The 17,687-nt window shown below is 34.6% G+C and overlaps 3 protein-coding genes across 3 annotated transcripts; 2 read left to right on the top strand and 1 right to left on the bottom strand.

The window, feature by feature from the left end:
• Positions 1-995: 995 nt before the first annotated feature.
• Gasu_02400 (uncharacterized protein) lies at positions 996-1,384 on the bottom strand. Its single transcript, XM_005709353.1, has one exon. It carries the CDS (start codon positions 1,261-1,263, stop codon positions 1,063-1,065), a length of 201 nt encoding a protein of 66 aa, XP_005709410.1. The 5' UTR covers positions 1,264-1,384; the 3' UTR covers positions 996-1,062.
• An 11,920-nt stretch (positions 1,385-13,304) lies between these two features.
• On the top strand, positions 13,305-15,449 carry Gasu_02390 (archaeal ATPase). Its single transcript, XM_005709352.1, has one exon. The coding sequence runs from the start codon at positions 13,417-13,419 to the stop codon at positions 15,238-15,240; it is 1,824 nt and encodes a 607-aa protein (XP_005709409.1). The 5' UTR covers positions 13,305-13,416; the 3' UTR covers positions 15,241-15,449.
• A 15-nt stretch (positions 15,450-15,464) lies between these two features.
• On the top strand, positions 15,465-16,539 carry Gasu_02380 (archaeal ATPase). The gene has a single exon (XM_005709351.1). It carries the CDS (start codon positions 15,483-15,485, stop codon positions 15,873-15,875), a length of 393 nt encoding a protein of 130 aa, XP_005709408.1. The 5' UTR covers positions 15,465-15,482; the 3' UTR covers positions 15,876-16,539.
• The last annotated feature ends 1,148 nt before the right edge of the window (positions 16,540-17,687 follow it).

Raw genomic sequence — 17,687 nt, 5'->3', positions numbered from 1 at the left:
GCAAGCTTCTATTGTATTTGATCGTAAAGGATTTTTCATGACATAATTGCAAAGAAGAGGAGGCTTCATAAGGCGAATTCACTTTTTTCATTACAAGTGATTTCTTTGATCTGGTACTTGAGAATAGTCAACCAACATCATGAATTGATATTTGAGTTTAGAAAAGGAGATATCAAGGAGTTTAGGAATATGTAAAGGTGATTTCGTGGAGACTTGTTCAAAGAAGTGTTAAAAATCTCACAAATGTAGGGGTACAATACGCTTATTGTATGGATAATTTGAGGGAATAGTAGGGGAATAATGTCCCGATGTAGGGGCAGTGTTTGGAGAGTGAAACATACTTTTATAAGTATCACCTTAAGAGAATCTAGTAAAACCAAACCTATCTGCAAGGCTGTAGTTGCTGCACTTTTTCGTACAGACTTTAACAAGCCCTTGTCGTTGACGACTAGAACACAGTTCTTGGCTATGGATAAGACTGTACTCCAATCCTTCAAGTATGGTTATGCTTCAACAGGTAAACAAAAAGTTTTCAAGGGTTCTTTTCTTGTGTTTCTTGGGTGTCTTTGTCTCAAGGTTTCGTAAAGACTTGATCTTCGAAAAGGACAACTTTTCTTTGACTTTTACTACTTGTAGCTTTTTTCAATGTCTTGGTAAACCAAACGATGATATCATTCAACTGGCTACTCAACTCAATATTACTTGTGTTTTTCCAAACTCGTTACTCTCAAGGGTACTTGTCCATTTTTAAGGAGTCATTTCAAACAATATTGAGGTGGATCCTAAACATGTTACAGACTGTTTTTTTTTGCTGAATTGAAACGTATTTTTTTGTTGTGGTGATTCAAAACAAGTATTTTTGAAGAAAAGGAAAAAAATAACCATTCTTTGTCATTCTTCTCTTCTTTTGCATAGAATGTGTCTTTAAAGCATTGGCTCTTAATGTTTCGTTATCAGTGTGGAAATCAAAGTTAACTTTCTTGGAATGATCTTTTACTGTTTCAAATGGCTTTATTGATTTTTACACACACTGTCCGCAATTTCAAATGCCCCATTTCCAATTTACCCATTCTTCCCCGCATTCATAATGGTAATTTCCAAATCAACACAATCGCCTTTGGGTTGGCCCCTCTTCAATTTCCTCACACCCTTTCCCCACCCATTTTCCCCCATCGCAATTTCCACACTTTCTCCCGTTTCCAATTTACCCATTCTTCCCCAGCCCACAATGGCAATTTTCAAATCAAAATTGCGCGGGCCCATTCCAAACCGGCCACTCTTTTCAAATTGCCCATCTTTCCCATTAGCAGAAAAAATCAGTAAAAAGTGTGTATATTGGTGCTCAACAGACTATGCAGAATCAGACCCAATGGAAACAACAAAATCTTCATTTTACAGTATACCAATATGATTCAACGTTGGGTGAATTCTGGAAACAATGGATTCAAACGAGTTTCGATCGACCTAGGTAATATTGAAAGTAATTTACAACTATGAAGAAAGAATGTGGGGATTTTCTCTCGTTATTATTCTTGTCAAGGAAACTATCAACTAGATTGTTCTCTGTGTATTTAGATGAAAGAATACTAGTACTCGTTGGTATTTCGTCTACCGAGTCTACTTGGGTAAATTCTTCCAATAAATCCATACAATTGTTGAGCATTTGGCATTAAATAGACTATTGAGGATATATAAATACTATGTGAACTAAAGTCTAGGGTATAACTACTCTTCTTATGGGACAGAGAGTTTTATAGTGTCACGATAAAAGATCTTGATGAGCTAAAGGACTCATAGTAGACAGACAACCCAATGTGGTTCAAACAACCCATTTCATTCTATTAGCACTGTCCAATCCAGTCCGTACGTACTCAACTTGAGAATGCACAATGAAACTACTCCTATTTGAATCACTTACCTGGTATATATCTTTTTCTATGGTTACAACTTGTCTTTGACTCGCGGATCAATAATCTGTCTAAAGTGAATTCTTAAATCACCATTTTGAATAGAGTTGTCCTGCTATTATTCCTCAAATACCGGAATCAGTCAATTTTACAAGCCCAAGTGCAATTATTTGTCAGTTGATAAGTAAATAGGCTAGTATGACACTAAACAATCATTCATTCAAACAATCAGTTAGTGAATCAACACAAGCCAAACTTAATTCTTCATCCATAAAGATAACAAAGAGTCTGTTGTGCAAGTGACCTTGTCCTAGTGAAAGCTGTACCAGGTGATCAACTTGATTTTGTAATAGCTTAATATAACAAAGATAAGAGACAACTTTTTTCACCATAGAAAGTAAACGGACATAACCATGTGTCTCAGCATTACTTGAAGTACTACCGATCTAAGGTTATGCTCAAAGTACTTCTTCGTCAATCTTCTCAAGTTGTTATGTGGATTCAAATCTTTCAAACAACATAAAACCGAATGTTTGCGTTCTTCTAAATTAGAGTAGAGATGATCTGTAAAGTTCCAAACATACAGTTCCGTCCAATTCAGTTGAATTGTCTCGTATGTCTATGATTCTGTAGTTGACTGCGACATTATGCATGTCCCACTATCAAATCAATCTTTGATGGAACAGATTGGAGTCAAGTGAATTCTATCGAAACTATATAAGTCATAGCCATAAATCTTGATAGTCTGAACGATACCAAGGCTTTTATGAAACTAAGTTACATGATGAGGTGTATGATAAACAGTGGAAAAAGTGTTAAGGGTAATTTCGAATAGCATATGATCGGTACTCTTCAAATACAGTATTCATAACAAGAATATGAATTCATATGAACAAGGTCAAGTCATTCTATTTGACATCAAGTTCAATAGAAATGTAGCCAGGATAGATTATAGTCCCTCTCTCGACAACTTAAAATTGACCTTATCACTAGGCATAAATGATATGATAAATACTAAAGTACTATATTTATGACCGACTCGTTCGATTCTATCTACAAGGCGTAGTGAACAAGAGAATGAATGATGCTTAAAGAAACAATACACCACTCTTTGTCCGACGACATTGTTCTGATTCTATCAAGCAAAGCACTCAGCTTATTCTCTTTCTTAATAGCTGATTGCCTATTTTGTAAAATTCCTTGTTTCCACTCAATTGAGTTTAAACTCGATTCAACATAGCCGAAACCTAATCTTTTGCAATCAGTTGAATTCAAACTGATTCCTGGACACTAGCTCGTATCCCTATTGTCTCTGGTCTTTTTGATTAGATAGAAAAATATATCCGTTCCACAATTGAGGGATGTATTGAGTTTTTAATATAGGGAAAGCGAGTGGTCGTAAAACACCATTCACAATTCTAAATAAATGAGGAACTATAGAAGGGGTAGTATGTTTATTACTCTTCGAGAATAATGGTGTAGTGAGAAGTGTTGTCCTATCTCTTGTAAGAGTTGCTGTTATTGTTGTCGTCAAATGTGCAAATCAGATAGTAAATTCTGCTTTTATAATCATTTCTGCCAGTTTATACCAAGACCTCAATAATTATTGCAATGGAAATAAATACAAGCAACTTTTTTCCGGTCAAGTTGTTGATTGACAAAGATTGATTAGTTTGAATCTAAAACTATTCGTCGAGTATGATGAGGAGTGATATCCTTCTTCATGGAATACTAGTATCAAGATCGAGTTGAATCATAAACTTGATATTGTTCTTCCTATAAATGTTATTGTCTACACTTTCCAAACCAGTAAAGAAAGTTACAACTATATAAAGAATAATATCTACAGAAATGCAAATAATGATTCTGCAAGTGAGATTGTATATTCCTTGCTTTATTCTACAATTTGCCTTTTCGAATAGAAATTTGATTGTCTTCTATCAGTGAAGATTGTATGATATTCATTTTAGATAAAAAAAAGGAAGAAGAAGAATAAAGTCCGTGTGAAGGATAAAGAATGCCTCAAATATTCAGGTCTTTGAAGCATTGAGCAATTTGTAACGATTAGGGATGCCATGGAATAAACCTACACTAACCATTTTGTTTCAACAGCCTACTTCTTATTTTATGGTGCTCAAATACAGGTCATGCATATCAGTAGAATGGATAAACAAAAACAAAGTACCATAAACGTTCTACTGTTACCAGTATGAGGTACTACTAGGGAATACTTTTTCTACTAATGACGACCAGAATATCGTTGATGTTTATAATGAGAATCAAATTCAAGACCTTTGGCTCATAGCACTATCTCTGTCGTCTATTGAACTAGAAAGCCATTTCTTTCTTTTTTCACTTGATATCTTTCATCATCTATTTTCTTCCAAAGGAAATTGGTGTATTTTTTTGATCAGCGAGTTGTATAAAGTTGAAATGAAACGAATCATTTTCTTCATCTTGTACTACATAACATATAAACATGAAAAAAGAGACTCAATAGCTTGTATCAGCGAGGTTACTTTGCTTTTTTTTGCAGCTCGTTTCTGACCAATCGTCTACAAACTAGTTGAATCTTCTTCTAAATCAAATGATTCTGTAGTCTATGAATAGTATAGTTTATCGCTGTCATACTTTTTTTCAATTAAAGTTCAGTTTTTAGTGTTCGGTAATTATTCCGACTTTCTTGAAAAAATAAGATAACAAGATGATGACTACTCTCCGACCAGTCAATAGAAACAAGCAATAGACTTTTAGCACAATGCCTTTATCAAAAAAATGATGATTCTATGACGCAAGTTGAGCTTGGTACCAAGACAGTAAAACGAGAACGTGCTCCACCAATATTGATAGGAACAATTGGATTCAAACAAAGTTCAATTGAATTCCGTACAGATACAAGAATGGTGGATGCTGATTGATCTATGCTCATCAATAGTAACATGTTCTCAATATTCTAGAAACACATTGTCATTCAATATGAAAGTCAATCCACAAATGTACCAAAATTGATTTGTGGACAATCATTTGCCCAGTAGTGCAAACAGCATATAAATATCAAGGGGAAAATTGATGCTTTGTTGCAATTCGGATTCTCACCTAGTGATTCTCGAATGAATTGATCTTCGACTTGATTTTAAGTAATCCAAATAATATTCTGTAAATCATCCTTTTAGATTAAGGACTAGATTATTTTAGGCAATTCGAGATAATCTTGGACAATTCGACTTTGGATCAAGCATATAGGGTACCTAAAGACCACATAAAACACTGCTTCGGATATAAAGACTCTGTACATACAACAGCAAGATTTCAGGTGCAAAGGTACAAAGTCTTTATCAACTCGACAACTAGTAGTCAATAGAGTATCAATTCTACCTTAAAGAAGCCATCCTATAAAAACACTATCTAACAGAAGCTCTATTGGATAACCAAATGTCCACATAATGACAATTCAACCAACTCTCTCTTAGATACCCCTAAAAAGATAACAACGTATATTAGACTTACTATCAACTAATTGGTTTTGAATGAAAACGTTGATTCAACTTTTGTATGCATCGAGTTGTGCCGTTATCTTTTCTAACACATTGACTCCATTCATTACTAGGTTATATTTCAATAGTCAAGTTTGAACGGTTCTAACAATCAACGCATTTAGATGCGAATACTTGAAAAAAGATTGAAATCTGATATTAGATTCTTCTCTGCGAAATGAATATAGCTTACCCAGTGATGCTTGGTTGGAACGAAATAGTATAACTAAAAGCACTTCAAAACAAGTAGTAATCAATTGAATCAAGTACAGGTTAACGTAGTTTTATCTAAACAAACAACCAGTTAATATCAAAATATATAAACTGGTAGTATTATATTCGTGGCACTGCAAAGATACATTACAATTCATCGCTTGAGTAGATTCATGAAAACTATCTAGGATGAAATGATCAACGAAAGCTTGTCCAATATTGCGGAGGAATAATTGGACAGTCAAGCACTAGCAAGTTTTTTTCAAATCAAGTCTTCAGCTCCCTAGTCCTCGGTATCCTTAGTAATAATACTACTATTAATACTATATGGCAAATCGTTTTTCTCGAGATACGGACTAATTCGTTCGATAAATTCAGTATAATCTCTAAGAATTCAAAAGTTGAATCAACCATAGAGGACATTTCATTTACTTATGAAACAGAATTTGTTCTTGATGAGATATTCAACTAGTAATCAACAAATGACCAACTCCTATACAAAGGGTCATTTTAACTGAGCAGTATCAAGAAACATCTTACTTTCTTTCCAATGAACAGTAAATCATTGAATTCAGTATACAATTCAAGTAATATAAACCAGTAACCAACTTCTAAATACGGTGAGGAGAAAGAAATCAAATAGAGCTTTTCTTACGTATCTAGTAGAATTATTGTGCCATATCCCGTTGAGATTTAACTAGAAGTGGTAAGATTCAGAGTACTCTAAAGCAAGTGATTATTACTTCCTTCAATACAGCTATAACCAGAATTGTTTCGGGTATCACTCTGAAATTAGATTCAAATTCAGTTCATCAATAGAAACAAGGTATTTTTACGGCATAAATGCATTGTCATTTATCACTTTAATCAATTGTGGTAATAGTTCAAGATTATGAGGTGGATGAAAACCATCAAAGGTTGCGAAAAGGTTCAAGCAACAAAGGATATACAATAAGATCCTGAAATTAGAACAGGACTATCAGTTTGTGTTTTGCTGCTACTTGTGTAAAAATCTCAGAATTGATTCTGCTTTTTGTGAGGATCAACCTCAAAATCTATAAGTCATAGGTCTGATATTTTAACCCTGTGAAGCCAGGGACGTATTGATTTACTTCTTTTCCTTGAATTTCTTTCAACTGATCTTTCTATATTCTTTCATTGAAAAGTATATGCTATGTAAAACATAAATTTTTGTTCTTTATAACAATTCATATGAATAATGAGGGAAAACAACCAGTAGGTCGTACTAGGACGAGTTCAATTTCTATTCCCAGTAGATCGTTTGTATAGAACTTTGACTGCAATCTAGTTGATTCTTTCTTTGAATTTACATCATCCTGCAGTCTTTGAATACTACTTTCTATCATCTTTATCCCTTTTCTTGTACAATGAGCATTCTATTGTTTTTCGAACATATTACAACTCTAAAGAACAGGATCTTCACCATTCTACAGTTACGCCGATGAAGAAGAGAAAAAAACGAAATAGAGATATTCTCTTATCCTTATCGACTAGATGACTAACTTCATATCAAGCTGGCCTTAGGATCGAAAAAGTAAGATGGAAATGTTCTGGAGCACAAATAATCATAAGATGGTTTCAACATGAGAGCATTACAATATGTTCAGATAAATCAGTAGTAGATTCTAGATCACAGAAGACAGTATGTTGTACACTTTCATGATACTGCAAGTTCACTTGTTAAAGATTACTTGATTCAACTGACGAAATTGTCTCGAATTGATCACTTGGACTATCAATTGCCCATCCCTACAAATGCAACAAAACTATCACGGGACAAAGAGATTCTTTGTGATTGGGATTTCCAATGAAATAAGCTTCTGAAAGGTTGTACATCGACGTTTTCCGAAAAGAAGTGACGACTAGTTGCTTCATCATACTATCATGAGATAACAAATAAGTTCGTTTCAAGAATCAAAAGGTAAAGATTAGTCTCAAACATGTAGAAGAAAAATCGAAAATCGACCATTAAAGCAACTCGATACCCTATTTGTTGTTCAAAATCAGAAACGTATTTAGTTCTACCGAGACAGCAAGGTACAGGAATAGCTTTTAAGTGTGCAAATAATGCCCTTTTATTTTGTAAAGTCAACAATTCAATTTTCTTTTATGGTAAAAGATAGGTCAAATTCGTACTTTTATGGCAAAAACTATTATTAATATTCCTGTACCACAACCCAATACACTATCACTTTCTCTTGTTGTTGTTGTTGTTGTTGTTGTCTTTTTACAATTCCAAGTAAATAAAACAATGACACTTTTCCGGTCATGCCAACAACGAAGAAAAAAGTAAAATATAGAAACACAAGTCATTCTGTTTGTAGACTTGATGACTATGCCATACTGTGCTAGGCTCGGGCTCATATTTGTTGTTGTTGTTGTTTCTGGTTGAATTTTATGTAGTGGCGAATGGTTTGATTTTGCTGTGATAGTCGAAAAATGTTTTGGGTTCGTGTCAATGTATTTGCAAACCACTTTGTTCGTTTGCGTATGCTTTCTAGGAATTATATACCAAAAGTTGCACTTTATTTTCAGAGTTAAACCAAAACTCTAGTCGGACACGATGATATCAATGTTTGCGCTCGTGTAATATTGTAGAAGTTCAACCCATCCTTCGTGAGTTTCTTTTAGAGCTGCTTTGTATACTATCCAAACGCAAGCTGTTTGTACAAAATGTTGTGTTTCCTTTTCACTTTTTGACAGCTACAACTACCACTACTTTCAACAGCATGATTTTCCGTGTGTTGGGATAAAAACAGATCAGCAGCACTCTTGACACGGCAAATACTGTTTCACACAAGTCGCCTTGTTTCCCATTCATACCTTGCTACTATTGTTACCCTTCTTTTCAACTATATAAGGACCAAAGACGATTTGCAATCGATGCCTTTCAGAAACACTATCGATACTAGTTCCAACTTTATCACTCTTACTACTTACATATCGTTTTAGACATATTTCACTCTCGGTAAAACCAGTAATTCATAAAAACAAAGGCGTTTTTCGAAAACGGACGAGTAACTACAGTCGCCATTGTCACAACTTTTTACCCAGGTGAACACAACCAAGATTTTCAACAGTTTCCTTTTGCTTGCTTTATTTCATGGTTCCCAACAAGGTGAGTATACTTTGAACTGAAAACTTTTCCCTTGCTTTCAAAATACAAGTTTATTCAGCTTTCGTTATCTAAAGCCCCACATCCATAATATTTCAAAAGACATATTCGAATCAATAGAGAATTGATCTAAAAGCACAACAATACAAACAATCATTGAAAATAAGCAATGATGGACTCGAGACTTTCCTATGCTATCCTGAGAAATGCCTGTTGCAGAGTTACAGACCGATTACTACATCTTGAAAAGAGTCATATAGAAGACAAAAAACTAACATACAAAAAGTTAATCTGTGAACTGACCAAAACACTCAACTGAGAGTTTGACTGGTTTCTTGTTCTTGTAGAATATCTTTGAAATAATAGCCCCAAGCCTGATTCTCAGAATCTCAACAACAGACTACAGGACTTTCAACTGCTAATACATACGCAAAAATGCTCTGAAACAATTATCGATAGAAATAAACAAACTTGTGAGACAACTAGTTGATTAATGTACCAACACTCAACGACAGCTTGAATTCCTTTGTCTTTGCTCTCTTCTCGACAACGCTAATCTCAAATTTCCATACAAGACCAGAAGTGAAATAAAAACAAGTGTTGCATAAAGTATATAAACTCCAAAGAGATAATAAAATTTGTACATACTAAAAAGAAACTACAGTCTACTTGGAACTCAGAGCTCAGGACTCGATGGATTGTTCTCAAAGAAACATTTGCAGGGCTTAAAAGAGAAACGTAGATAATAGAAATTCACTTGTCCAACTATATCAAACGACGAATTCGTTTTAGAAATTAAAGTCTGAGAAGTTTCACTAGCAAACTTGAATCAGGTCCACAGCGTTGACAACACTCACTGAGCCTTCCCTTTTATCCAATAATCAAACCATTGTGCTACTTTCTAATTGGATTGTTATGAGAAGGATCGCTTTGTATTGTCTCCTTTCACTGGAGATATATTATTTTGAGTGACTAGTGAGTTTTATGAAAGAAACTATTCCACTTGGAGATATGTAAAAAGTTTCTGGAACAATAAGTGTGCTAGATACAATCAATCTCACATCTCAGTATTGTTGTGAAACGAGAAGAACAGTGTCGTATCAAAGGTCCTCTCAACTCCCTAGCGACACTGTAGCCTTTTAACAGAGTTGAGTTTGATCAATCTTGTCTCTGCAAGGTAAATTTCAAACTACTTGTGACCCTATTTTGATAACAAATCAAGAACGGTTTTGCTACAACTAGTTTTTGACTCGTTCTCGATCTGAGAACCTTTCTTTGTTGGTCACTCAAAATTTAGGAAAACTCCTTAAAGGTGTAAAGTGGTCATTTTCTAATTTCAATGACATTAACTCTGTTTGGCTTGCGTTGTGAGAACTATAATCTTCCCTTCTATGCAAATTCGTTCAAGGAACAATCTTTGTTCGATTACGAGTTATAAAGAAGACGAAATCGTATATTCAACTGTAGAATTGGAAAGTATACAGAGGACAGGACGATAGTAAAAAACTGACCGAAGGTTGGGAATACTTTTGTCTATACACAAATTCGTACATAAACTACGTACGTCAAGGAGGATCGAGCCTCCAAAGTTACAAGGGTCTTGGTTTGTTCTCTTCATAAACAACTTCTAGAGAGTTTTTACTGGATATGACGAGTAAAAGTGGTGATGCTTTTGCTTCTCCTTGCACTTATGTTTCAAGATTCACCTTTCTTTTTTACTTTGCAAAGAGGAGGATGAAAGATTCTTATTTTTCCATAATTTCTACGTTTATATTCTTTTCTTTTCACTAGGAGACGAAATTTATCCAGTATATTTAAGAGAGTAAGACCTTTACCAGTTTGGATCAATCACAATTAATTCAATTTGACTCTTCTTATTTTTCTTCTGCTGAATAATACAAAGTTGAAAGAGACATTTTTTTTCTTTTTTGTGGAATTTGGCTATATCTTTATCTTTTCTTCTTTATGTTTGACTTGTCCCTAATGGAAATGAACGTTTTTTGTATTTATAGACAGTTTGTTTATACAAAACTTTGAGTTGTCTTTGATTCTTGTTATAAATATCTAAGGAGAAGCCTCCACTATTGTATCCATCTGTTTATATTTGGCGAGAGTCTTCTGCCTAGTGTCTAACGCGAATGACTTTTGTATTATGACTCACTTATTCAAGGAGCTGATGTTTGAGAGAGTGGGAAAAGAGTAGGAGACAAGTGGAGCTGAACAAATCTTTCCTTGAATTTGCAGAGCTTTTAAAAGTTTTGTTTTCTTCGTACTGGAAGAAATTAGAGTCCTCTTGGAGTTATTCATGCCCTAATGGAGTCTTTGTGTTTTATATCAGCTTTGTTTTTTTATAGTTTGTTTTCTATTTGTGGTTTTTACAAATGTTGTTTGTTGATGGTTCAAGAGAAGGCAGTGAAAACCTTTAAACCTAAATAGTCATGTTTACCTTCGAAAATACCTCAACTATATAGTGGGCTACTTGGAAGAGACAATTCAACTATGATTTAAATGCTATGATGAAAAACGAGAAGAGATTCGATAGGATTGACTCGATTGGACTGAATTGAACTTTTTTGAAAATAAGTTTTCTCTTAGCAGAATCCACAGTATCAAATGTCAGTATTGTCTGCAAGTATTTTCAGAGGAGAAAGAAAGAGGAGTTGTTGACTCTTATAGAAATTGGATATTGATGATATGCACTTGTGTGCAGGAGAATGATTTGGTTAATACACTAGTGCAATCTTTCAAATATTTCGGAGATACCTTTTAACACTGTTTCAAAACTAAAAGCTTTTCATTTGAAGGCTATTTTTGGTGTCAATTTTGCGATATTGCAGAGTTGTAGCAATGATTCAAAATGAATAGACTATACATACATACATGTTGAATACAACTAGAATGAAAAATATCCTTTCTTGTCCAAGTACTTAGTAAAGTGGTTACCGAAAGAATATCTCAAAACATTCTTCAAGTGTCTGCTATGTTGTCTTTCTAGTCTGTTGAAAAAAGACTAGTAACTCCTTTTACTATAATTTTCAAAGACTGAGACAGAAAAAGGTTGTTTGTAGATTTCACTTGGACTGTCCTTCCTGTCTTTTGTTAACTGAATAGAAGAGAGTTTTCCTCGGTTTTAGACAGCAAACGAAGGGAGTGGCAGCAAAAACTTGAGGCTTTCTCTAACTTGAGAACCTGCACTGCGGTCTTAAAAAGAGTTTTAGCTTGTTGAAATTCGATAAAAGTTTAGATTCCTTTCGTTTTTATGTGTTTTTTTCAAACTGCATTTCTAGCCTTGGAATTCATATGAATGGCTTCTACAAATATGAAACTTGTTGGATCCAAGAGAAAATATAGTACAGGTAAGAACAGATACTAAAAAAAGTATTTTGGTTTGCAATTCAAACTCTATCTCAAAAGTATTCACGAGACTATATATTCAAACTCTGTTTTAGTGAATTAGACTGAAAACTCACCGATTCTTAGATAGGGAAAGTAACCCGGTTGCAAAGATGATGTTCGATCTAAAAAATTTCGTTTGACTATTTATAGTACAAGAGACATCTTCAATGATTCTATCCATTTGGACAGTGAGATAAGAACCTTTCTATTTCAGACAATTACTATTTACATAGGAGTTCTATTTATATTGCATTGCAAAGGTCAACTTTGAGAGTGGAACAGAATTGTTTCTAATTAGTCAAAGGAAACCATATCCAATCTTGAAGTATTGTCATTCCACAACAATCACTTGACCGATAACTTAGGAACTACAACGTCTTTCAGTCAAGAGTCATGTTGGGTAAAAGTTCTTCAATATGGAGTGGCTTTCAGTTGGAGAATTGCTGAAGCTTTCAATTTGGTACACTACTCGACCTTGACTCAAGTATAAAAGGCTTCTTCTTTAGTAAAATAATTTTTTGGCTCTGTCTTTTGCTCTTTTTTCAGCATCGATGTGTGGAAAATGAACGGTTATAGTTACTATATTTGAAGCCTTTATTGATGTTTTTATATACGACATATTCAGAACTTGGTAAAAGTCGAACAAAGGATAGACAACTTGTGTAGCTATTATATCAATAATGGCTTGTATTTAATGATAAGTCAGTATGACAGTCTACATAATACTCTTCTCCAAATTCATTTAGATATTTTTGTATTTATAAACTGTGCTACGACCGGTTGCACATTAACAGACTTCCTATTCATTGCAATTCTCTGTTTCGCACTGTATTTCGTGTGTAACTTACAAAAGGTTTGTATCTTATTAGACTTGTATATAGGAGTTTGCGTGTAAGATGGTGTGGAAGATAGTAGAAAAACTCTCTTACAGTATACAAGCCATAGAAATAGTACCCATCAATCTAATTCATCACAAAAACTCATAGAAACCTATTTCTTGTCTATTGTAAAAGAAAGTTTCTAGTTATGACAAGCAAGAAAATATTCCTGCTTTCTCTCTATTGTCATTGTGAGTCTGGAAGTGTCAAAGAGATCAGTTTTACCAATCACCAAATAAAGCAATCTCTCGAACAATAAAACATACACTCTCTTCCATCTCCTTTGAAAGCTTTTCGGTCATTGATCTATTCATTAGTTGTGAATTGATTTCGGATTGGCGGCGGCGTGTAAAATGAGTTTGAACGAACCTTTGATAGATAGAAAAGAAGATGTTTATTCTATTCTTCGAACTTATTACGACCAGTTTTCTTCAGCTGGGGGAAAATTAGATCTTTTACGTCCTGGAGCTTGCTTCTCCCCTCACATTTTTGGGGCGGGCAAAAGCTTTGTAGGTCAAAAATTTTTAGAGTTTTTAAAAAAATTCGCCGACGAAGAAGAAGAGCAGACGGAGACGGAGGTTTTCAACAAGAGCTCGTCGGGAAAAGTTGATGCGAAGATTTTTTCTTGGAAACACTTTGCGGAAAACACTTTGTCAGTTTGCTTTCAATTAGAAGAGAGCTTTTCTCGTGCTCCTTTTCCAAGGTTTCTAGAGGCTTTGATGTATAATATTATTTTGAACGCTTACCGACAAAATGGTAAAGATACGGACGCTCTTCAGATAGCTGAAAGGACGGTAAAGAATTTTGATATTGTAGGGGCTATTGATTATCTTCTCGAACAATTTCAGAAACGATATTTATTTTTGATGATAGACGAACTTAGCCACCTAAGTGACCTCACCGCATACTATAGTGAACTTACCACGAAACAGTTCGTCGAGTCTGACCCAAAATATGTACCTTTCCGGAATTTCTTCCGCATTCTACGTAGTTTTTTGATTACAGGGAAGGTAATTGTCTATTTGGCAGGTCGGACTGCCGAAATCTCAGCCCGCCTGTCTGATGCTCGCTCCAGTAGCGTGAGTCTCGATATGTTGCGGTTGAATCCTTTTAACCTCCATGATATTAATGAATATCTTGAGCTGGCAATTTATAGTGGAAAGACCTTGAAGGACTGGTTATTGCCCTCAGATGGCTTGCAACATCGATTCGCAGAATTATTAAAAAAGAAGACAGGAGGTATTCCGTTGATTGTAAAGAATACTTTAGTAGCCCTAGCAGAGAAAGCTGCAGACTTGTCGCAACCTGTTATCAACGATGACAATATGGAAAGTGTGTTAGATGATATTTTTCACTCTGTAGTACGAAAGACAACAACGTTTATTGTTCCGGAGATATTAGATTCTGCAACCCTTCTTCGATATCAATTTGTTCTTTTCAATTATCAGCTCGGGACAGTTTTTCCAATCAACTTTGCAATTACTCTATGTGGAACGACAACTTATTTGATGGATTTGGTTGCAACTTTTGGGTTTTACTCTGAAGTTTTGGGCGAGGAATTCAAGATTGGTTGTTGTGAATTTATATTGCGAGCTCATAGCAACTATAAATTTTTCCGTGAGGCTACTGAACTTTTTCCTTTATCTCCGTTTAGTTATATTCCCGACACTTCAACAGCAAAAGGAGTCTTCTTTGAATTTGTATTTATGAAGATCTTTCGTTTTCGCTTATTAACTTTTCTTCATTCTAATTCCTCGGCTATTGTACATTCTGCTATTCCAGGAATTTTCCAGGGTTCTTTTATTGAACAGGACAATGTTTCTTATTCTATGGAATCTACAAAATCTTATGATATACCCATCTTGAGAAATGTCTCTGGTTCATTTTCTGTTCATTATAGGGATTATTTACAACGTTGTGGTATTTTTGTTCCAAAGGATGGCAATTCTAGTGGTCCTGATGCATATGTTGTATTCCATAATGGACAAACACGTTATGTTGTTGGATTTTCATTCAAATTTTATCACAAAAGTGAATTTTCGAAAAGAAATATTGAGGAGGAAGCCAAAAATTTTTTTAAGGGAGTTGTTTCCGTTTTGAATGACGAATCTTTTTCATCTGTTCAACTTCGTTTTCAGTTTGTGGTAGTAGTTGTACTAGATATGATCAATCTGTAGGTTTCTCTACCGAAGAACATAATATTGTTGAAGATGCAAGTCGTTTTGTGACTCAACATTCTTCGGGATCAACTTTGAATGAAAGTAGTCGATCATGTCTGCAATTGGTAATTGTTTCTCAAAGGAACCTTGAAGTATATTTGGGAAGAGATAATGTCGAAACGTTGAGGAAAATTGGGGAAGCAAACCGAGGAGAGTTTTCTAAAAACTTTTCAGTATGGTGTGAAACTGTCTTTGAGTCGATGTCCAATGAATATGTTTCATCTTTGGAAGCTGAGCAATCAACTGTTACTTTAGGAGTGGCTCGAAATATAAGACCGAGAACCAATGATGAGAATAGGATGCAAATGGAAGGTTTTCAAAGTGCTATGCAAGTGGAAGAAGGTATAACAAGAAGCGAACAAGTGTCAAGTGATATTACACATTTTGACTGGAAAGAGTTTCTTTGCAAGTCTGCGTTATTACCGGAAGAATTTGCCTCTCGTCATGCTTCGAGATTTTTACGCATATTTGGAGATAATCCTCAAGTGATTCGAAGAAAGTCACTAGAGTTGATGGGTATACCAGAACAATATATTCAACAAATTCTAATTGCAACGATGTTACTGGAAGAAAACACAGAAATGAAAGAATAATTAGCTGCTTTCAAATTTGTGTTATTTACGGACATTCTTTTTAGAACAATAATGGAAAGTTGGCTAGTAAGTGGATAGAGAGAGTGCTTTATGCTTTCATTCTAATTGAAGCTTACAACAGCAGCAAAGCTTAACTCTGACTTGTGAGCTTTTCTCTTTGTTTTCAGGAAAATGAGGAATAAAACTATGTTTTTTGGGTTGAAGAAACTCTGGTTATTTTAACGAACTAAAACGAAAAAACTCAATCTTCGAAATCATTGTTGTTTCTTTGGTTGGCATTGTAAAGGCACAGCCTGTCAATAATGCATTTCTAATTGGATTGTTATGAGAAGGATCGCTATGTATTGTCTCCTTTCACTGGAGATATATTATTTTAAGTGACTAGTGAGTTTTATGAAAGAAAATATTCCACTTGGAGATATGTAAAAAGTTTCTGGAACAATATGTGTGCTAGATACAATCAATCTCACATCTCAGTATTGTTGTGAAACGAGAAGAACAGTGTCGTAACAAAGGTCCTCTCAACTCCCTAGCGACACTGTAGCCTTTTAACAGAGTTGAGTTTGATCAATCTTGTCTCTGCAAGGTAAATTTCAAACTACTTGTGACCCTATTTTGATAACAAATCAAGAACGGTTTTGCTACAACTAGTTTTTGACTCTTTCTCGATCTGAGAACCTTTCTTTGTTGGTCACTCAAAATTAAGGAAAACTCCTTAAAGGTGTAAAATGGTCATTTTCCAATTTCAATGACATATACTCTGTTTGGCTTGCATTGTGAGAGCTAGAACCTTTCCTTCTATGCAAATTACGCTCAAGGAGCAATCTTTGTTCGATTACGAGTTATAAAGAAGACGAAATCGTATATTCAACTCTAGAATTGGAAAGTATACAGAGGACAGGACGATAATAAAGAACTGACCAAAGGTCGGGAATACTTTTGTCTATACACAAATTCGTACATAAACTACTTACGACAAGGAGGATCGAACCTCAAACGATTCAAGGCTATTGGTTCGTTCTCCACCTAAAGAACTTTTTGAGACTTTTTGACTAGAATAACAACGGTAAAAGTGGTGATGCTTTCGCTTCTCCTTGCACATATATTTCAAGATTCACCTTCTTTGTTACTTTGCCAAGAGAGATGAAAGATTCTCATTTTTCCATTGTTTCTACGTTTATATTCTTTCTTTTCACTAGGAGACGAAATTGATCCAATATATTCAAAGAACAAGTTTGGATAACAACCAAAATATCATTTGAGATTTGACTCTGCAAAGGAATCAGATAAATTGTTTTATTTTATTCTGCTGAATATTGCTTGCGAGTTGACGACATTTTTATTCTTTGTAGAGCAACTTGGATAAAACAGCGTTTCTCTTCTTTTTCAAGTTTGAATTGTCCCTAGTAGAAATGAACATTCCTTCTATTCGATTCTCGTTACCAATATCCAAAAGGAAGCCTCTATTAGTGTACCCATCCGGTTATACTTCGCAAGAGTCTTCTTTCAAGTGCCTAACGCAAGGAACTTTTGTATAGTGACTCACTTATTCAACGAGCTGATGGTTGAGAATGGTAGAAGAGTAGGACTCAACTGCAGCTGAACAAATCGTTCTTTGAATTTGCAGAGCTTTTAAAAGTTTTACCTTTTTTTTATATTGGAAGAAATAATAGCCCTCTTGGAGTTATATCGTTTTAAAGCAGCTTTGTACTTTTTATAATTTGCTTTCTTGTATATCTTTAAAAGTTGTGGTTTTTACAAAGTTTATCGTACAAGAGGATGCAACAAAAGCCTTTAAACCTAAACAGTCAT

Source organism: Galdieria sulphuraria, assembly GCF_000341285.1.
Source record: "Galdieria sulphuraria unplaced genomic scaffold scaf_0, whole genome shotgun sequence".
In the NCBI taxonomy this organism is placed as follows: Eukaryota; Rhodophyta; class Bangiophyceae; order Galdieriales; family Galdieriaceae; genus Galdieria; species Galdieria sulphuraria.
The sequence above is the reverse complement of the archived record's forward strand: the minus strand, read 5'-3'. Positions and strand labels throughout refer to the sequence as shown.